This window comes from Eriocheir sinensis, chromosome 32 (assembly GCF_024679095.1).
Source record: "Eriocheir sinensis breed Jianghai 21 chromosome 32, ASM2467909v1, whole genome shotgun sequence".
Classification (NCBI taxonomy): Eukaryota; Metazoa; Arthropoda; class Malacostraca; order Decapoda; family Varunidae; genus Eriocheir; species Eriocheir sinensis.
Window position 1 is genome coordinate 10,624,750 of NC_066540.1, and position 22,577 is coordinate 10,647,326.

The following is a 22,577-nucleotide window of genomic DNA, read 5'->3' on the forward strand; positions in this document are numbered from 1 at the left end:
TATATATATATATATACATATATAGAATATAGAATATATATAGTTACGAATAGTGTAGAATATATATATAGTTACGCTACTCAACTATACGTCGCCATGTTTGTGGAGAGTCACCATTGGATGGGCACCACCAAGGTGATCTTTTACCTCTATGCTTTTCATTATTCAACCGCCGGAAAGAATGATGGTGAATGTTTTCACACGCTAGTTGTGGAAAAAAAATGATAAATAAACAATGATACCGCAGATAAGAGTAACGGATCGAAGTACGAGCACATAAGAACATAAGAACATAAGAACGTAAAGAGTCTGCAAGAGACCGGTTGGCCTATACAAGGCAGCTCCTGTACACTCAACCCCACCTTACCTCACCATCCATGGCTTTATCTAACCTCTTCTTGAATGTATCTATGGTATTGGCACCCACAACATGGCCCCCAAGCCTGTTCCATTCGTCCACCACTCTATTGGTGAACCAATTCTTGCCTATGTCTTTGTTAAATCTGAATTTGTCTAACTTAAAACCATTGCTACGCGTCCTACCCGGCTCTTTAACTATCAAAATCTTATTGACATCCCCTTTATTAAAGCCCTTCATCCATTTATAGACTTTGATCACGTCTCCTCGCAACCTTCGCCTTTCTTGCGCGTGTAGATTTAACTGCTTCAGCCTGTCTTCATAAGGGAAGTTTCTCACCCCCTGAATCATCTTTGTCATCCTCCTCTGTACAGATTCTAACATTTTGATATCCATTCTATAGTAGGGGGACCAGAACTGAACTGCATAATCGAGATGAGGTCTAACTAGTGCTAAGTAAAGTTTGATGATGACTTCAGCGCTCCAATTGCTTACGCTCCTTGAGATGAAACCAAGTACTCTTTTGGCCCGATTTTTAGCCTGAATGCATTGAGCCCTAGGACGGAGGTCAGCACTCACTAGGACTCCTTAGTCTCTCTCACGCCCAGACCTACTTAGAAGAGTGTCATTTAAGGAGTAATTGTGTGAGGGGTTATTCCTACCTACACTCAGAATGCTACACTTCCCGACATTGAATTCCATCTGCCACTTCCCCGCCCAATCATATAGTATGTCAAGCTCATCCTGGAGAACGGTAGCGTCCCTGTCTGATTGGATTACTCTACCGATCTTGGTATCCTCTGCGAACTTGCTGACATCACTACTAATTCCTATAACAAAACAAAAACAAAAGATGACCAAACCTTTACACATAAGTAACCACTGGCAAACGAGAGTAAATGAGTAAATGAGAGTAATTTGTTTGTATTTTGTAAAGCAGCAAGTATGTAAACAATAAAATAGGATGAAGACATAATACTAACCTTCCACCCTCACGATTACACAGCCTATGATTTGGCAGTATCACCAAGGCCAAGGGTGTTTTCACAGGGGCGGGTGACAGAAGAGGTGGAAGAAAGTTATGAAACTTGGAAATATGATTGCGTTGGCTTTACTCAGGTAAGGGTGACAAGCGTAAAGAGCAACATCCTCCCCAAGGATAGAATACTCTTCCTTTATCATTGGTCCTGCCCACCTACACTCTCCACCTATAACCCACGGTGTGTGGATTCTTTGTTGCAAGGACACAGTGATGCCACATATAGGCTGAGGGGTCTGTTGTAGTCAGCTTAAATATTTGTTGCTTCGTATAAAACTATAAATAGTCTCTCTCTCTCTCTCTCTCTCTCTCTCTCTCTCTCTCTCTCTCTCTCTCTCTCTCTCTCTCTCTCTCTCTCTCTCTCTCTCTCTCTCTCTCTCTTTCCTTCACACTCTTCCTTTCTCATTCTTTCTCTCACATTCTCTCATTCTCATAATCTCATTACCTCTCTCTCATAACGAGTCTCCCTCATTCATTCATTCACATTCTCTCTCATTCTTATTATTCTCTAATTCTCATTAGTCTCTCTCTCTCTCTCTCTCTCTCTCTCTCATTATCATTCTCATTACCTCTCTCTCATTCTCATTCCCCCTCATCTCTCTCTCTCTCTCTCTCTCTCTCTCTCTCTCTCTCTCTCTCTCTCTCTCTCTCTCTCTCTCTCTCTCTCTCTCTCTCTCTCTCTCTCTCTCTCTCTCTCTCTCGAATGTTTTAAAATACTTAATGGTTTCACGAATGTAGACAGATCAACATTGTTTATGATCGATGACACTTTGCGTACGAGGAACAATGGCGTAAAACTCAACTGTGGACAAATTTTTCTTCACCAACGTTGCCGTGCGAGAATGGAATAAGCTCCCACCGTCAGTGGTCCAGTGTAACACGATTGACTCCTTAAAAAACAAGCTCGACCGCCACTTCCTTCAACTTAATATCAACTAGAGTTGAAATGCAACGTTTTGGAGCCTTCTGATTAATGCAGAATCACTTAGGTTTAAGGAAAGACCACCTAGTCTGGACCATGGGGTCTGTGTGGTCTGATTTTCTATGTAAATCTCTTCTTGTATAATAGTTTCGTCAGACCTCATTTGGAGTATGCCGTGCAGTTTTGGTCTCCACACCATGCGAAAGACATTGCTAAATTAGAAGGTGTTCAGCGTAGAGCAACCAATATTAAGATGATTCCTTCATTATGAAACAAACGCTATACGAGGAAAGGCTGTCACATCGAGACCTGTTTTCTCTTGAAAAACGCCGCCTCAGAGGAAAACTGATCGTGTGCTTTAAAATACTTAACGATTTTACCAACGTGGATCCGACCAAGCTGTTTGTGATGGATGATTCGACGCGAACGAGAAATAATGGCGCTAAACTCAAATGCAGACAAGGTCATTCAGATTGCACAAAATTCTTCTTCACTAATGCTGTCGTTCGAGATTGGAACAGACCTCCATCAGTGGTGCAGTGTAACTCGATTGCATCGTTTAAGAATAATCTTGACCGCTATCTCCTCCATCTAAATGTTCACTAGGTCAGTTTCAACGCCGTGGTGGGCGCATAACAACTGTCACTTAGGTTTAGGACAGACCACCTAGTTTAGGCCTTAGGGTCTGTGTGGTCTGGTTAGCTATGTAATTCTCTCTCTCTCTCTCTCTCTCTCTCTCTCTCTCTCTCTCTCTCTCTCTCTCTCTCTCTCTCTCTCTCTCTCTCTCTCTCTCTCTCTCTCTCTCTCTCTCTCTCTCTCTCTCTCTCTTGCAGGAGTTTTCTTGTATTATTTATTCCACTCTTGTAAGTCTTTTCATCTCTGGTGAGCAAGACATCTCCACCACTCCACAGCCATTTCTCTCTAAAAACATGTAACCAACCCCTCTCAGTAATTGGTGCCTGATCGTATATTGCATTTTCTCCATTTACTGGTTAATATACCTCTAACAATGACATGCATGATTGTGTAACACGGTTGGTTGACGTCAAGTCAAATATAGACTATTATTTGCGCATGGGTAAGTTTTTTCTCCTTTCTGCCCCAATACTTCCTTCTGTTTTCTCGTAGTGAGTTTTGATCACATCTGAGACGCTCTACATAGAAGGCTGTACATCCTTCTACATTAAAAGTAAGGCCATGATCAATATATAATGAATACTATACAGAGGAAGTGTGAGGGATCAAGGCGGGTGTGGAACATTTCATCTCAGCCTCTATGGAATAAAGACAAGGAAATGCTGGTGTTTTTTCTATGAAAACCTATACATACATCCTTAGTGTATATACTGCAGCAGTTGAATAAGTAAAACCATATGATATGTGGAAGAAATAAGGCAGACAAGCCTATTACTCCGACGATATGGGAGCGAGAAAGCCAATGTTATAAGTGGACTTGCTGGCAAGGCCACCGGCTAAGCTCCGGCCACCTCTACCCACATATGTTTCACCTCACAGTGAAGAGCGGCGTCCGCTGAGGGCTACTCCATGTATTCCTCCTCTAAAGGCCCCCATCCACGATGCGATCTGGTCGGACAGATCTGGTTGGATGCGATCAGATTGGATCGTGGATGGCCTGATTTTGGTCTGTCCGGAGGTCTGACGGCAGGTCGGATGGCGACCTAGCAGTGTTTGGTTTTCAGATCGTCCGACCCGGTCTGATCAGACCAGATCGCACCGTTAGGCCGGCCCTAGACGTAACTGTTTATCTGAACGATATAACTGATCAGATAAAAATCGTTGCAAGCCATCTGACGTCGCTGCCCCTACACCATTCCGATATATCGTTACAATTTTCATCGCTTCCACACCACAGAAAGGCAAGATTTTCAAAATACCACAGTTTTGGAACATAAACATCATATGCTCCTGCTCCAGATTTCTTGGAAGCCTGCACTTTCTTCAACTCTTTTCTATATGTGGTGCGTAAGTTATTGATTTTTTTGACAACCATATCACGGTCAGCATCAGGTGTTGTTTCTCTTAACTTTTCAATTAATTTTCCATATGCTGCGTTTCTTTTGTCACGGTTATGATACTCTTTGCACTTAACTTTCCATAAACACTCTTCGGTTTGGTAAATGTCAATAAACTCCTCCAATGTTTTGCGATTCATAATGAAGTATTTCTGAAAAGCTGGAAAAGGCGTGCACACTTTATTTAAGTCACAAATAGACTGATAATCTGTACAGTTTTCCCCCTACACGTGAGATTTTCATCTGAAAGGAAAACAATCATTAGATCGTTCAGATAAAAAGTTTGAATGATTCAACTGTTCATGCCGCTCGATCAGTTCATCTGAAACGATCAAAATCTGCGCAAATTTCCCCCTACACGTCAGTTTTATCTTAACGATTTATCTGATCAGTTATATCGTTCAGATAAACAGTTACGTCTAGGGCCGGCCTTAGTGTGGTGATCGTAAGATTAGGCGTCAGTTGCGTCCGCGATATAGAGAAAAGGAGTGTCTATGGAAGATAAAAAGCAGAGATTATGTAAATAAGCAAAAGAAAAATGAAGCATACGAACTATTGTTAGAAAAATTAAAGGAGAGAGACAGTGATGCTACCATTGAAACTGTCAAGAAAAGAATAAACAATATGAGAAGTGTCTTCCGGAAAGAAATGAAGAAGATATCTGAGTCTAAAAGATCTGGTGCCAGTGCTGACGAAGTCTATTCTCCTCAACTGTGGTACTACAGCTTGCTTCTCTTCTTAAAAGACCAAGAAACACCGAGGAAATCGGCGACCAATATGGACGAGGTAAGTAATGTATTAGGCTAGTAAAGGTAGGCCCATTCTCTTCGTATAGTTTTATTCATGAAACAAATCTCAGACTTTACAACAGTGTCCAAACTGGACGTTAGCCGTGATGGTAGGCTACGTGGTGATAGGATAGTGTGAGTAGGAACTTGTTGTAAGATAGTGGGAGTAACAATCAAGGACATAGGATAGTGGCAGTAGGCTATAAACATAAACATGGTGGTGGTGACGATAATGATGATGACTGTAATTAAAGTGGTGAAGGAGATAGTGACGCGATACTGGTAGTGATACTAATGTAGTGAAGGGGGAAGGATATATGTCTCTTTAATAACCAGTTTTTACTCCATTTGTTATGTTTCCTCTTTTTGGTGTCCGTTAAAACCACAGCGGCGGTTCCCAGTAGTAGTAGTTCCTGCGCCATCACTCCAACCGCACCACACAACTATCTGTTACCAACTAACCTGATCGTGAGGTGCGGTCGGATCGTTAGTGGGCATGGAATCCGTCCGACCAGATCTGTCAGACCAGATCTGTCCGACCAGATCGCATCGTGGATGGGGGCCTTAAGGTCGGTACTCTCTATCAAGGGACTCTACCAAAAAAGTGAAAAAAAGAAAGAAATATATTCATGCCGCACAGTATAAATGAGAAAGAAAGAATTCCCTCAGAAGATATGGGAAAATTTAGGAGTTTGCTGCACAGGCGTTGTGAAAATAAACCATCATGTAAAGAGGCGCCGTTGCAAAGGCCCAGCCTCCAACACTCCTATCTGCTGGACTTGAGCGAGGCACCAGACAGCTGACAGGTGTAAACAATGGCGCTGACGTTACACCAGATGTTTTTCCTCACCATTCAGTTACTGTCTCTCTTCCTATCTTCCGCCACCTGTGCAACTAATCAGCTTGAAGTGATGAACGAACAGGAGCTAAGACAACTTATTACCGACGAAGACTACGTGGTTGCCCTCTTCAGTAAGTTATTTTCCATGGTTTGCCGGGAAGCCTCTAGATTCTAGAAAGAACAGTTGATTTTCTGCAAAGAGCTTCTTTGTTAACGAATCCATTTGTTTATTCATCAACCATTTTTGTGTCGCTAGTCAGTAGTTTGTAACGGTCCAGTGATGTGCCGCAAACTCTGGAGGGCTCCGGTGTGGCCGGTGCCACACGTCTTCCCCCCCCCCCCGGGTGACTCCTAAGGAAGGGAGGCGAGGTGTTTTATCTCCACTGCCATGCTAATACAGCAGCAGTGATGTAGTGGCGGATTGCGTGTTGAGCTGCTAATTTGCCTGGTTTTTATTTCATTGCAGGCCTGGACAGTCTGTACACCCAACCCTTACAGCTGTTCACCCATCTCAGCAGATTGATAAGATATGAGCACCAAAAAAAGGTGGTCAGCTAATGTAGATGCCATGGGGGGGGGTTGTGTCAGTGCTGTTTGGTCAGAGGTTGCTCACTAAAGTCAAATATTATGACCATTACTCTTTTTACTTACCAATATTCTTTGATGTATGGTGTGCATGACTATGACACCCATCGCAAATTTAAATGAAAGGAATGACTGTAGTTGGTGTCATAGAACCCAGCGCAGAGAATCTGTCAGAAAGGGGCTTGTGGACTTGGCACTATTAGTTGGGTGATGGTCTCATGTACTCATTGGCCTATTCTTAACTTGTTCTAACATGCAGTTTTGTCTCTTTTTTTTGTTATCTTAACAGCCAGTGCTAACAAAAGTAAAGTAAGTGTTTGCAACTGGCTTGCAGGCCACTTGCATTAACATAGCCTATTGTCTCTCCCCCCCTTCTTTCTCTCTCAACATCACCTCTGTCTGCTGAATCTTTGAACTCCACGTATTATTTTTAACATCTGGCTTTGTTTTTACATTCTATACACACACCTGTATGCATACAACACACACACACACACACACACACACACACAAAAGTTATGTTGTGTAACAGTGACCACACTCACCTCATACCCAAGAGGTTCAGCATTCAATTTCAGGTCAGAGTGGAGTTGGGTGGGTAGTCTCCTGTAATTTGTGCCCCTTGTTCACCTAGCAACAAAATTGGTAAAATAGTATCCTAGCAGCACTTAACTAGTAAATACCTTTTTAAACTAACATAACCCCACCTAAACCAAGTGGAGAGAAACGTATCAAATTAATGTTGGCAAGTCTAAGACTACTGCACACTTCACAGTAAATACTAGCTACTTTGTATAAATAAACCACAGGGCTGATCTAGTCAAAGGTCGAATAGGGTTACATTATTATATTCCTCAACATTTTTTACTGTAAATTGTCCAGTGAGTTCAAATCCATGGCAAAACAGCAGTGAAAGTATTACTACAAAATTAAATTTAAGCTACAGGTCATAGACTACTAGGTGTCTCCTACATGTTGACAAACACAGTAATTGCTTCATGGTATGGCTGTAAATTCCTGGGAATTTTTAATTAGGTGCTTTCCCATGGGAATTTTTGGGAATTTTCGTGAACTTTCAGAATAAAAAAAAAATTCCTATGGTGCCTTTAGGCTTTTTTTTTTTTTAGGCTGAGGTTGTTGTTGCCTCTTTAGACTTAGGCCGGTATTTTTCCACTGACAAGGAGTGGTTACTGTACCCCCTTAAGCAAGGTGGATGTGGTGTGTGGTGTGTGAAGGTCCCAGGGGTACCGAGAGATCAACTATTATCAGCTTGCTCTTGTCGGGAGGGTAGTCGCTGGTGATTGCAAGTCCAACTCATGATCAGGCCGTGGTGAATTACAGAGAGAGAGGGATACTGATAGGTATGTAAAAAGTGTAATGCAGTAATCATAAAACTACAGCTTACCTAGGAAGTATGTAAGTTAACCTTTCCCAGAATTGTATAACTCCAAGCAAGCCTACAATAACATGAGTGTAGGTATTGTAACTGTATGGAAATACAATTTTTGTTGCTAGACAATTTTCAATTAATAGTTATATTAACCAAAATTGGTTTATTTATTAATACAAATACACATGCGTGATAGATAATGTGGAAATTCTCAAAATTCCCGGGCCCTAAAATTTCCAGGAAACTTTCATTGGAATATTTCTATTTTTCAGGAAACTTTCCCACCCTTTGCAACCCTACTTATCATTACTTAATAAGTTTTTCTAATTCATTTTATGTATTTTGTGGCCACTTCTAGGTTTCCCCACTGTACTTTGTTGTGTTAAGGACAATATTAACCATGAAAGCTGTCAGAGATATACGTACTTCATTTTGCCAAGGGATTAAGGAGGGCAGAGGCCTCTCCATTACATACCGGCAGGTTAAAACATTAAACTGCTAGTTCTCTTATGGTGATGGGGTATAGGAAATAATAAAAGAAACTAGTAATTCATGACATAGTTATTGGATTTTTATTCCTAGAAACACATCAGAATATGTCCGTTGTATTTGTGAGTGACCTTCAACAAAATTGTACCCATGTATCATGTGGTATTGTATTGATGGTACTGCCTTTAGGTCAAAGACCATATTATAGTTCTCTTCACAGGTGAAGTTGAACTGAAATTAGCTGCCATAGCTGGTCAGGGGTAGTTATAAATTTATTGGGGTCATGCAACTAATTTGATGGGAATGAGTTTCTGATTCTATGGCATTAGTTTACTAGTTTAGTTGCAGTACTATTAGTTACTATCTCTATGATGGTTAGGTTCAGCAGTTGTTGATTATTTAAGAAATTGTCCTATGTTACTGATAGGATTTTTTTTACTTGTTTACAAAAAAAAAAAAAAAATAAATAAATAAATAAATAAACACTAGATTTTGCCCTCAAAAATGTCTATAAAAATGACATGAGAACAAGAAACTGCCAAATAAAGCTGATTGCACAGGCAGAACACAGCAATTTGTGTGTCCAGACATTTTCTTGTGTCGAACTTTGCATACTTACATGCATAGTGTGGGATGGAAACTTGACCAGTCACTGGAGTAATAACAATGCTGTCAGTAGTTCCAAACTGCTTTTTCTTTAGAGAAGATAAAATAACAATAATATTTTGCATATATTTGCTTATGTTTTTAATTAAAACCTCATGGGACAATACAGAAGTTAATTATATATTAATTATTCTCTTTATACCAATATTCTTTAACCTGTAGAGTACCATTGACACGTCTCACGCATTAAAAGCGATTTGCAATTATATACCGTTGACGCGTCAGACGCGTTTGCAAATTACCGTAATTAATCACAATTGAAAGGACGCTCCCGTGCGCATCTAGATGCTCATATGGGTACAGACCGTCAACTAGTGAGTCAGCTTAGCCCTCTCCCAGGCCAATATGCCCCCAGGGGTGACGCCAACCCACTGGGAACAAAGGGAAACCCAATGAAATCAAATCCGAAACAAAGTGAAAATGTCCAATAATCATAGTGAGGTCAGCCGAGTAGTGACCTTGAGCCAGTCTCACACACACACACACACACACACAGACACACTATCACGGTTACCAAGTATTGAATTACGGAACCATTTTCGTATGCACAAGGGTGGGGGGCGAGCCAAGCCGATGTGGCGTCATGAGACATCTGGGGATCATGAGACATCCCATCCTGAATACATACATGAATTTCGACACAGTACCATGTCTTTCGTCAATTACTTGTCGGGATCTGTGCCACCCAAGTTTATTTACTTTGTTATAAAAGCAAATGACGACAAATGTATGTATATAACTAGGATATCAACAATCATTCTTCTTCTTTTTGTAACCTGTTCAGCTTTGCATCACTTTTTAGGTCCTCATTGGTACTTTTTTACACTTAGATGCTTCAGTTAGTCACTCTATGATAGTAAATTTTGGGTTCCACGATGCGAAAATAAGGATGGGATGTCTCATTATACTGGATGGCAGATGACACCACACCCAGCCACGAGCGGACAGGGTGTGGGGTGCGAAGCACTTATGGGCGACGGTGAGTGGAATGAACCTATTTTCCTTGTTACTGGGGTGATTTTGAAGGGATTTGGCCAATAAAATTTTTTACTCCCAGTGCAGTACTTGGGGCTACATAGGGCAGTACGCTACGGGTTAATATTGTTTCATGTAGTGATTATATTTATTCTCAAAGTAAGACTGAGACTGAGACATTTTCTAAAGAGAACAATACTATTTTTTTGTAATTCTTCTTACATTATTGCTTTGAAGGTATAGACCAAGAGTTTTTTTTTATATATAACAGAATTTCAAGTGCACACATGTGTGGCATCAATGTGACCTACAAATGATCTTTTACTGCATTATAGTTTCATTAAAATATAGATTCATAACAAATGAGTCATTAAAACACAGTTATGATTATAGTTCTTTAATTTGAATGACTCTATAGCAAAGTACATATTATTTGAAAGAAATGACAAACTAGATTCTCAACCCTCTCTCTTCAGTTTTAACATAATACAAAAATAGCCTAACTCAGGGAAACAAATAAGGAAAGCAATAAAAGTTCATATTTTCAGGTAATGAAGCAGACTGCACTGGGAGATGTGAAGAGCTGGAAGACACCCTTGCTTCCATCAGAGAGGATATAGTGGAGGCACTGAATGCCTGGGTAGTGCGCACCCATTCACCAACTCTCTCCATTGAATATGGCCTGAATACCAAGGTGAGTGTCAAATAACTTTAATGCCATAATGGAAACCATTATAATGTGGAAGTTGATATGTAGTACATCAGGGAATTTGATAGATTACAGGATATGAAATATAAAAAGGTGAATGATTTTAAATTTTTAAGATTGTCATTTCAACCAGTATTGGATTGTGCAGTTGTGGTGTGGTCTTCAGACAGAAAGAAAACTATAAAATAAATAGAAATACTAATCCAGAAATCAGCAACAAAAGTGAAATCTAACTTGATGGATATGGCATATGAAGAAAGATTAGAAAAGTTGGGTTTGCCTGAATAGGAGTAGTGAAGAGAAAGAGATCTGATTGCAGAGAACAGGACAATAAAATAAATGGAAGTGATTGCTACTGATATGCAGTGGTGGGCATCGCTAACCAAAAAGTTAGCTTCGCTAACTGGTAATCCACTAACTAAAAAGTTAGCTTTGCATTAGTGGAAGCTAATGCTAACTGCTAACTGCTATCTTTTTTTATGGATTTAGCTTTGGTTTAATATTTTGGCTCTAAAACCCTTATAAACAGACCTAGTGACCTAAAATTTCAATATGTTGTAGTTTAAACATAGTTTAATTAATAATTGTCCAAATATCCTACTTTAAGGCTTAATTTACCCAAAAGTGGAAGCCCTGGAATTATTGCGCCATGTGGCTCAACTGGTGCTGTGTCTGCCCACAACGGACGAAAACAAACCTGTATGAATTTTTTAGTGGACTTAAAGTTAACAGAGGAGGAACTACATTTAGTGGAAGCTAATTGGTCCGCTAACTGTTTCCGAAGTTAGCAAAAACGCTAATCAGCTAACAAAAAAGTTAGCTTCACTAATTAGCGGTTAGCAGAACCGTGCCCACCACTGCTGATATGTTTATATGGGATACTAGAGATACAAGGAGTCACAGAAATTTGGGGGGGAAGATAAGGTAGGTACCTTTTGTTGAGAGATATCAAGAAACAGCTATCCTCATAGATGCATTGTCACATTGAATGACCTCAAGAAAGAGGTAGTTCAAGTCAAATATATTCATGAATTTCAGCAATTTTTTTATTTTATATATATATTTTTTATTTTTTATATTTTTTTTACGTGTCAACCTATAGCGCTGGTAGGCTTTCTTGAGGGGCCTGGATGGTAGTTGGCCCCAGCCCATCATGGCGCAGGAAATTTTTATAGTGGCACCATCTTTTCTTGGCTCATGCTGCCCCCCGGAACTCCTTGATTCACTTGGACGGTTTCCTCTAGAGTCCGGGTTGATGGGCGGTCTTCTGGACAGCATGTTGGTAGTCTTAGGCCACTCGGCGGTGACTGAAAAATCCCAGGTGGTAGCGTGGGGATTCGAACCTGCATCGTCCATCACGCGGTGAATGTGGAGCCCGCACACTACCACTCAGCCACCACCTACCCTACAGTTACCGGTATTTGGCTGTAGTCAGCCCCAGCTATGAAGGCCGGTTAGGCGGGGCCCGTTCAGGACCACAGTGTTGTCAAATCTAGCCATCCAGCTGTTGGAGCAGCTGTCATCGTGCATGAGGAAGTGGCATGGTGTCCTTGATTGCTGATGTTGGAAAGCTTAAATATCACGTGTTATGGAAATTATACAATTCTTTGCCATTACTCTATAAAGCAGCATATTTATAGAACTATATAGACTTAGGTAATGTATATAGAATATTCAATGCACAGTTTCAAATAGTAAATAGTTGATATATGAAAGAGTAAGTAATGTGTTGGGGGTGATGTGGCAGTGCTATGGAGAGGCTCAAGTCCCACCCAAACGGACCTCATATTTGTGTCAAACCATAGTAAGGTTTCACCACATTGTTAGCTCATGTGTCAGCAATTACAGATACTGAGGTAATGAGGCCAGGGATGAAGTTTTCTAGTACGAATACTAGCAATCTCAATTCTAGTGATTTCAAGTGATGTGTATTTAACCATCCATTTATATTTACTTCCTGAAACTTTGTGTATTGTTGTTGGGTGTTTCTCAAAACTGGTTCCAACTCATGTCATATTTAGAGGACATTTGATTGAATTGTTAAAATGCATAAGTAATAGCAAGTTGTAGAGTTGCAGAATTCAAATCTAGTCCGTGAATCTGACCTTAGTGATTTTTTTTTTTAATTACAGAAAACAGGAGGTGACATTATCTTTGTGAGGAAAGGTTTTCCACTCCTGTACACTGGCCCAGCAGATGATGATGAGTACTTATTGCACTACCTGATCACCAATCCTGAATCCTCTGTCCACACTCTTTCTGATGAGAATTTTGAGGTAAAACTGTAAGATGTACTTTTGTGTTGGTTGTAAGTATAGCTTTCCTTCTGCATATCACTGGTAGTGTTTATGTCTTTAACTCTTTATCTCGTCATACAGGATGGACACTGCACTTTCTGCTATTAGTTTGTTGCATAAAATGAGTATTCCATGTTCTTTGTGTTACTTCCTCATATCATATTCTGTTTATCCACTGTACTAAACACATATTCCTGAGCCATGTCTATGTCCAGTGCCCTCATCCTATCCTTCTGATGCGTATTTCACACTTTTTTCACTCTTAAATGGGCTGCAAGTGGGTATATAGGAAAATATGAAAATTAGAACAATTCAATAATTCATTAACTAGACCCTAAATATGACTATAAGATAATTTACATCAATAATGATCATGTATAATGTAAGGTAATGAATTTCTAAATAAAAGGAAAATAATGAAATTTCATTTACCATTAGAAGTGCCAGGTGTCACTGTCATGGATTACATGGCTGCAACTTGTGTAACACTATCATTAACACATACTACACAGATACAATAAGCACAGGTTGTATGTTTATAGTGTGGACACTCGGTACATTTAAAATCCCATTATACGGATCATCCATATGATGCCATTTATATTTGAGCAAGCACTCAAGTCATACAGTGACATTGGAGTTCACTTTCTTCACTTTATTTCATCACATCCAGACATATCCCAGTACTCAGCGCTTTATCACCACTCTTGGTGTATTCATGGACACCAGAGATCGTTAATCAGTGGCAAAATATTACATCGAAAAAAAAAGTCTCATCTCAGAATTTAGCCAAGCAACCCCCACCATTGCTCATCTGTGCACAAATGTTTCCCCAATACCTGTTAGAGAGAGACCATTTTAAACTTAAAAATGTGGCCATGGGAGCCTCTGTAAGTCACATCCACATGTACAGTTCATCCCCAACTCACTCTAGCTTTTGAAATAGATTTGAAATAGTCATACGATTTTAATTCAATTTTGTTTACTTATTAACCATATAATCCAATCATAATGCAACAAAACAAGGACTTCTTTTTGTCTATCTTTTTATTGCCATGAAAAAATAGAAATATTTATTCTCCAATTTACTAGAAAATTCACCAACGCTTTCCTAATTACCTTCAAATCATAACTTTTTTTTTACCCTCATCCAGCTATTCATAGATAACTTCAATATTAATATTGGGAAAAAATTGACAGGTTTTTTTCTACATAACAGTATCATGACTTTCTCAGAAATGGGCAATAAATACTTTTACTAGCACGAATGAGGTGACAGCTGTTTGCCCAGTGTGCCGAAATGAAACATCTCTGAGTGTGCATGCATTCATAATGAGGTTTTCACTACTTTCAGCACCTGACTCAAGCTGCAACTGGAGCTACAACAGGTGACTGGCTTGTTATGTTTGTTCGATCAGACTGCAATTCATGTGTTTGTGATATTTAGGAGGAGAACCACTCGCATGAGTTTGGGTGAAATAATTCCCCCCTCACTTATACTGTAAGTGTTGTGAGTTCAGCTGCAACCCACCTAAACATTTGGCTGATAATTGTACAAGATAAGTAAATGTGGCAGTGGTTGAATTCTCTCTCTCTATCTCTCTCTCTCTCTCTCTCTTTCTCTCTCTCTCTCTCTCTCTCTCTCTCTCTCTCTCTCTCTCTCTCTCTCTCTCTCTCTCTCTCTCTCTCTCTCTCTCTCTCTCTCTCTCTCTCTCTCTCTCTCTCTCTCTCTCTCTCTCTCTCTCTCTCTCTCTCTCTCTCTCTCTCTCTCTCTCTCTCTCTCTCTCTCTCTCTCTCTCTCTCTCTCTCTCTCTCTCTCTCTCTCTCTCTCTCTCTCTCTCTCTCTCTCTCTCTCTCTCTCTCTCTCTCTCTCTCTCTCTCTCTCTCTCTCTCTCTCTCTCTCTCTCTCTCTCTCTCTCTCTCTCTCTCTCTCTCTCTCTCTCTCTCTCTCTCTCTCTCTCTCTCTCTCTCTCTCTCTCTCTCTCTCTCTCTCTCTCTCTCTCTCTCTCTCTCTCTCTCTCTCTCTCTCTCTCTCTCTCTCTCTCTCTCTCTCTCTCTCTCTCTCTCTCTCTCTCTCTCTCTCTCTCTCTCTCTCTCTCTCTCTCTCTCTCTCTCTCTCTCTCTCTCTCTCTCTCTCTCTCTCTCTCTCTCTCTCTCTCTCTCTCTCTCTCTCTCTCTCTCTCTCTCTATCTCTCTCTCTCTCTCTCTCTCTCTCTCTCTCTCTCTCTCTCTCTCTCTCTCTCTCTCTCTCTCTCTCTCTCTTTTTTTCCTTCTTTCATATACAGCATACCTCAACACTTTGGCTGGCTGTGATTCTCCCAATATGCACTTTGTTTTTCCCCCATTTTATTTTTTTATTTTTTTTCAATGCTAACTTTATGGCCTATTATCAGTGACTTATGATCAAGTTTAGAAAAGCATATATTTCAGGTACAATATATAGGAATAAACTTTGTGCCTTTTCTAAATTATTTATTGACCCCCCAAATTTGTCCAGAATTCTGGACATGTCTGGTGATAACGTAATATTTGGGGCCCTGGTGTTTAAGGGTTAAGAGTTTTGGTATCAGGTACAAGTTAGAAGGAAGGGATTAGTAGGAGGATTACATATGAGTTTTTTACAGAGTCGTCCTGATTTCATATTGCTCTTGCAGGTTCCGACAAGGTCGTCTGTACCGCTACATGTTGCCCCTAGTGGATGCCACCACACTGGAGCACTTTGCTTCTGATGGCTTTAGGAATGCTCGAGGAGAGAATGTACCTCATCCCAAGACACCTTTGTAAGTGAGGTCACTTTGTTGAATATTAATTTGTTAGACAAGTATAATTTACCTTATTTTATGAAACAGTTTTTTGCTCTAGTATTATGAACTTTTAAAAGCTCATAAAAGGTTTAACCATTAATAGGCATCCACATGTCCTATGAATAGGCAAACTATGGCTACGTTAACACTGAGGTGTGGCTCCATTACCCGAGTGGGGTTCTCATCCCAGGTGCTTGAGTGTTGACTTTGATTTAGGATTATACTTCTGGTGGCATGGGTACCAGTCACAGCCACAACAATCATAATTACTGACATCTGACGGCAGCATCCCAGCAACATTGGACAAGCTTAAAAAAAGTTTTTATAAGACCTCTATAGTCAACAGAGCTCCACCTCCCTACTCAGGTCATATTCAGAATTCTGTGTGTTCATTTCATCAGTCTGTGCATGTGAGGATGCAGTTTACAGGTGACTGCTCATAGATCCTAAACTGAGCCATGTGATCACAATATTAGCATTATCACCATTATCATTATTCCTATTCTTCTTCTTCTTATTATTATACTCAGTGGCATACCGAGGGGGGGGGCCATGGGGCCATGGTCCCCCCCTTTTGCAAAGAAAAATTATAATGAATAAATAAATGTTACAGGAAAATAATAGGAATATGTATTACGATTACGAATGTGTTTGTGTGTGTGTGTGTGTGGAGTTGAGAGCTCAGTGGCACTGACTGATCGAGTTATTTCCCCTTTGGTTTTGTTTTGAGTTAATGGTAGGATATATGGTGTGCTCTGAGTGAAAAAAAAAGTTAGGTGTTAAATGATGGGTTCATAAAATTGTGTGTAGAGTACTGCGATGTCAAGCTGTCAACTGAAAGCGGCGGAGGGGTGTTTGTAGTGGGAGCGGGGAGACAGGAAGAAGAGGAATACGAGATTGGGATGGCTCTGGCACTTGATTTTAGGTGTAAGGTGCAGTCAAAGTGATTGGAGGACTATATAATTATACTGTAGAGGCACCAGGTGAACTTGTCTGGTGACGGTGGTGAGTATGTAATATGATTATTTATTATGACGGGGAGAGTGGCAGGCGACGCGAGATGCATATGGGACCTGTAAGGTCGACCTTTGTCGCTATATTACCACCTTTAATGACCGTTTTGTGCCTGACAGTGGACAGTGTAGAGTGGCTGAGTATAACTATTGTATGTTCAGCACTTGAACAATGGAGCTGCTGAGTTGAATAAGAGCAGGTGATCTATTTTGAGAAACATTCATTGACGACGTAGGCTCACGTGGCTGTAGCCTATTCATGTTATCCGTATAATATTTTCTGACCACAAATTCCAAATTTCTTAAAATTATGATTGATAGACTTCATTTTCTGTTTATGTAGTACTTTTTTTTCTATAGCGTGTGTCATTTCTTGAATTCACGCAGGCTTGGGATTTGTGCCTTTCCATTCTTTACATATTTCCTCCTTGGTCACAAAATGCCAGAAAACGCTTCACGTACGTACTCTATCTGGTGTAAGATAGTCACCACTGACTCGGCTGATGCCCCGGATAGTTCAGTTAATCAGGTAGGTAAATAATGAAATAATAATTAAGAATAATTACGGCAAAACACGTTAGGTGAAGAATCAGCAGCCAAGCCTAATCTAAAGCAATAAGTGACCCAGGTTTTCTCATGAGTTTGGAAGTGCTCACCTCAGTTCTAAGTGTCACTAAACCCTTGCCAGAAAAGCTGCAGGAGTCAACAAGAATTGATGGGTGCTCTTGGAAGTGTAGCTACACAGAGCTGCTTAGATGCATTTCAGCCCTATCATGATGGAAATAAGTTCAACCAACTTTTTGCCCAAGCTGAGGAAAGGTACGGAGATATCATCCAGAAGCCTTGAACAATCAGTGGTCATCAGAAACACAATTAAGGGTAACCCTCCAACAGCAACTCCATAGTATTATCGAAGAGCTATTTTTCTCCCATTTTCAGACACTGCTATATCACAACTCAGGGAAAGGTTTGCATCTAAACACATTAGGAGTTTTTTGTTGGGAAATCTTGTTCCCTCTCTTTCAGTTGATACTGATTTTAGTGAACTGAAGGAGGCAGTTAAATTTTATGGAAAACTTCTTGATGGAGATGCAGATGTCGTTGAAGCTGAATATCTACGGGGGCAGAGTTATTGGAAGCGTCGTGAATCTCATGAGAGGTCAAAGCAAGTTGTTGAGACATTATCATGTGCCAAAAAATTGGGCACATATCCAAAATTTTCCATCTTATTGTAATTTTTTCAACACTACCTGTTAGCACTTCCACCAATGAGCGATCCTTTAGTGCCCTTAAATTACTCAAAACATACCTTAGGAACGCAGTGAGTGAAAGTCGTTTAAATGGACTGGCCTTACTTTGTCTATCGTGACACAAATCTTGATCATGAAGTCCTTGATGAATTTGCATGTAAGAACAGACGCATAAATTTGAGGTAAACCAATTTCAATGTATTGTTGCTAACAGTAACTAATCTAATTCATCTAGTTAATTTTTATTTCATATTCATAAAATACCTGACCCAGTTTCCATGTATCTTGTAAAAATATGTATTACAGCAGCAGCCTGTATAAATGAGGATTATACATGTTATAAGAATATAAAAAAAATTTCCTTGCCAGTATATTACTTTTTTATCAGAACATATAGTTCTAAAGTAAGTAGTGTTGTTTCGAGGGTAAATTTTTGCAGTCCAAATTACAGAAATGAACAAGATTTTAAAAGAAATGTTTGCTCATGTAACATATAAAATTAGTACTTTTAGGATTATTTAAATCTCTCAGATTTATGTTGTACTTATATGCCTCCAACAGACTTCTAAAATATACAATGTATGTATATGTATGTATCAATGCATGTATGTATAAAAACAAAATTTACCCTAGCGATCTAACCTGAATCCTCAAGCTGTATGGGATCCATATATATATATATATATATATATATATATATATATATATATATATATATATATATATATATATATATATATATATATATATATATATATATATATATATATATATATATATATATATATATATATATATATATATATATATATATATATATATATATATATATATATATATATATATATATATATATATATATATATATATATATATATATATATATATATATATATATATATATATATATATATATATATATATATATATTGGCCCCTCCCCTTTTCAATTTTCTGGGTACGCCACTGATTATACTAGTAATTATTTAGTAGTAGTAGCAGTAGTAGTGGTAGTAGTAGTAGTAGTAGTAGTAGTAGTAGTTGCAGTAGCAGTAGTAGTAGGAGTAGTAGTGGTAGTATTCATATAATTTTATGTTACACCTCGAAAAATAGATCATTTATTCTTTTGAACTATGAAATACAAAATTATGGTATACGATAAATAATTTATTGTACTAGTACAGTACTAAGTAATTTTTCAGGTACAGCACAGAATTTCAATATAGTATTAAACTACATCTTAAATTACGAAAAATATTACTGTACCGTACCCTACTACATGCCCTGGATATTAATCTTCAGTCAGACCCTTTCACTAGGCAGTTTTCTCCATTTTTGACTGATGTGCTTTCTCCTCATATTTTTGTCATGTGTTCTAAGGCCATTATGACTTCCAACTCTTGTGTCTAAAGGAGGTAGGGTTGATGATAGTTATGATGAGTTGAGGCCAAAATATATAGGTAGGGCTCTTTACCAAAACCTTTGAGCCTCACCAGGAAGATCCTGCTGACTAAATCAATCTGTTCTTGTTTCTTACCAGTGATGACTTCACTGAATGGTGTGCTGACTGGCTGCGGGAAAATCCTGACAAAGTGTACCTGGTGTTGGGGATCCTGACAACGGTTGTATTAGGGTTGGTGTTCTATTGCATACGGTCCTCAAGAAGTGCTGCAGAGGCTGCCAGCAAAAAAGCAAATAAGAAAAAGAAATAGTAAGTTAAGAATATATAGAACCAAGAGAGAAGTATCTGTAAGGAGTTATTTATTTTCTTGTTATTAAATGAACCCCATTCTAGGTGTTCATGGTAAAGGGGGAAATTTTTGCATGGTTGCAACTAGATGGGAGGACATTAATCAAAAAGATGTCCTTTGTACTTTTTTAAAAAAAATTGTATATTGGGTTTGTTGTAATGTAGAAGCTTGAAACATTAAGCATTACATCATTACACCAGTTTTATGTAAGAAAGTGTTTGACTTTCATCCCACCATAGTTTTTCTGTGTGTGTGTGTGTGTGTGTGTGTGTGTGTGTGTACTTAGTTATGTACTTGGTTAGTTGTAGTATACAAGATTTTAGCTAAGCCTATGTTGCCTTGTCACCATATCTGCTTGTGTCCAATTTTGCTTTGAATTCATGTGTATTCATATCACTAATTAGATTTGTGTTCAGACTATTTTATATATTGATGATTCTATTGAGGAAGCCAAAAGTAATAACCTTTCTGCATCCTGTTTTCCTCAATTTACCTGCATATTCCCATGTTCTACCAGCAAGTCTTCTCAGTCTACATGCTTCAGGGCTTTTGTGAGATTGAATGCCATGATTAAGTCATGTCTCTCACTTCTTTCAAATAGGAACCCTCAGTTTGCTCTTTTTTTTTTTTTTTTTTACATCACCTGTAGCACCGGTAGGCTTTCTCCGGGGGCCTGGTGGTCGGCCCAAGCCTGTCATGGTGCAGGGAATTTTTTATAGTGGCGCCAGTTAAGCTTGGCTCATGCTGCCCCCTGGAACTCATTCTTCATTCACTTGGACGGTTTCTTCTAGACTCCAGGTTGATGGGTGGTCTTCTGGACAGCATGTGGGTAGTCTCGGGCAACTCGGCGGTGATTGAAAAATCCCAGGTGGTAGCATGGGGATTCGAACCGACGTTGTCCGTGGCGCGGTGAATGCGGGGCCCGCACGCTAACCACTCGGCCACCGCCTTCCTTTGTAAAGTAAAGTCACGAATCTCGATCAATCTCATCTCGATATTTCACATCTCGATTGCACCATCAAGAACCCACGATTCACATATCTTGATCAAATTACACGAATCTCGATCGCTGATTTTTTTCGATTGCTCTCCCACCTTTTGAAAAAGAAGAGATGAAAGAAAGAAGTCTTATACAACATGTGGAAAATAAGAATTAGCAAATTGAAAAGCCTAAACCCATAATGAACACAGCCACACACACACACAAGCTCTAATAAAGATACCGATAGCTGATACAAAAGCTATGCCACCGACATTCATCATCATCATCATCATCATCATCAGCCACCCGTCAGCTGTTCAAACCCAGCATGTGGTCAAGGACAAGGTTGTTTACATATGTACTTGGCTACCTAGATCCCATTCACCATGTTTCCTGCGGCCAATGGAAAGGCCCAGGGGGTGGATAAGAGCGAGAATGGGAGTCAAGGACCACAACAAGGTGTGAAAAAGCCTGGAAGTAAGAAATGTAGTTGATATTAGTTAGTTGGCAAGGCTTTGGTCCAAACTGCATTTTTCCCCATAAGACGTTAACTTTGCATCTCGATATTTTGAATCGATCATTATTTTTGGTCCCAATTATGATCGAGATTCAAAATTCTACTATATTATTTTTGTTGCCATTTTTTGTACTCTTTCCATATTCTAGTCTAGCTCAATCATCATTCTTAGCAGCACATTATCCATGTAGTTAATTGCCAATTTGATATTTTTCAGAAACCTGAAGCTAAAGCTGAGCTCTTCACTCAAACTTTCTCTGAAAATTCCACTCTGGATAGTTCTGGGTATTTTCCTCATATTCATTGCCCTCTTACTCTACTATGTCTGTTATCAAAATTCTTAACTGCATTGATCCAGGGCTACTTTATTGGCATGGTACTGGATCAGGGAGAAATAAACCTCCTCCTCTCTCTCCCTCTCTTTTCCTCTCCCCCCTCTCTCTCTCTCTCTCTCTCTCTGTATATATATATATATATATATATATATATATATATATATATATATATATATATATATATATATATATATATATATATATATATATATATATATATATATATATATATATATATATATATATATATATATATATATATATATATATATATATATATATAGTACCCTCCCATGTTTCGCGCTATCCGAGTTTGGCGACCCTCGAGTATCGCGGTTAGTCCTAATTTCTTACCATCCCGACTTTCGCGCATTATCACCCCGAGTTTCGCGCTGCTTTGACATGTACGGGTCACGTCTACTTACCATCGGCGTCACGCACGCTACCTTAAAAGGTAGTAGTATCACACTGGACGTTTTCCTCCAAACATTGTGGCTATGGCAAGAGAGAGAGAGAGAGAGAGAGAGAGAGAGAGAGACTTATTAAATGATGAAGCCAGAGTTGGGGAGTTGGAGGGGGGATGTGAGGGACTCCTGTCCATGTAGAGTCTCAAAATACATACCTTTGAAAAAGGAAGAAAAGGGGAAGAGAGAACGCGTCGTTTTGAAGCCGCAGTTAAAGGCGGCTGCCATACGATTGGGTGACAGTTCTGGAAACACGCTTGTGATTCGCTGAGAGTCCGATGACGTCATCGCCGACGCTCACCCTATCAGCGGCCTCACTGCCTTAAGGCGGTGTCACACTGGCCGTTTTCGACCAACCGTTATCCGCAAG

At 39.4% G+C, this 22,577-nt stretch overlaps 1 protein-coding gene across 1 annotated transcript; it reads left to right on the forward strand.

The window, feature by feature from the left end:
- The first annotated feature begins 5,899 nt into the window (after positions 1-5,899).
- Positions 5,900-20,380, forward strand: LOC127006427 (uncharacterized). Its single transcript, XM_050876379.1, has 7 exons — positions 5,900-6,112; positions 10,635-10,780; positions 12,928-13,071; positions 14,447-14,524; positions 14,586-14,593; positions 15,747-15,872; positions 19,699-20,380. The coding sequence occupies exons 1-7, from the start codon at positions 5,956-5,958 to the stop codon at positions 19,868-19,870; spliced, it is 831 nt and encodes a 276-aa protein (XP_050732336.1). The 5' UTR covers positions 5,900-5,955; the 3' UTR covers positions 19,871-20,380.
- Positions 20,381-22,577: the final 2,197 nt, after the last annotated feature.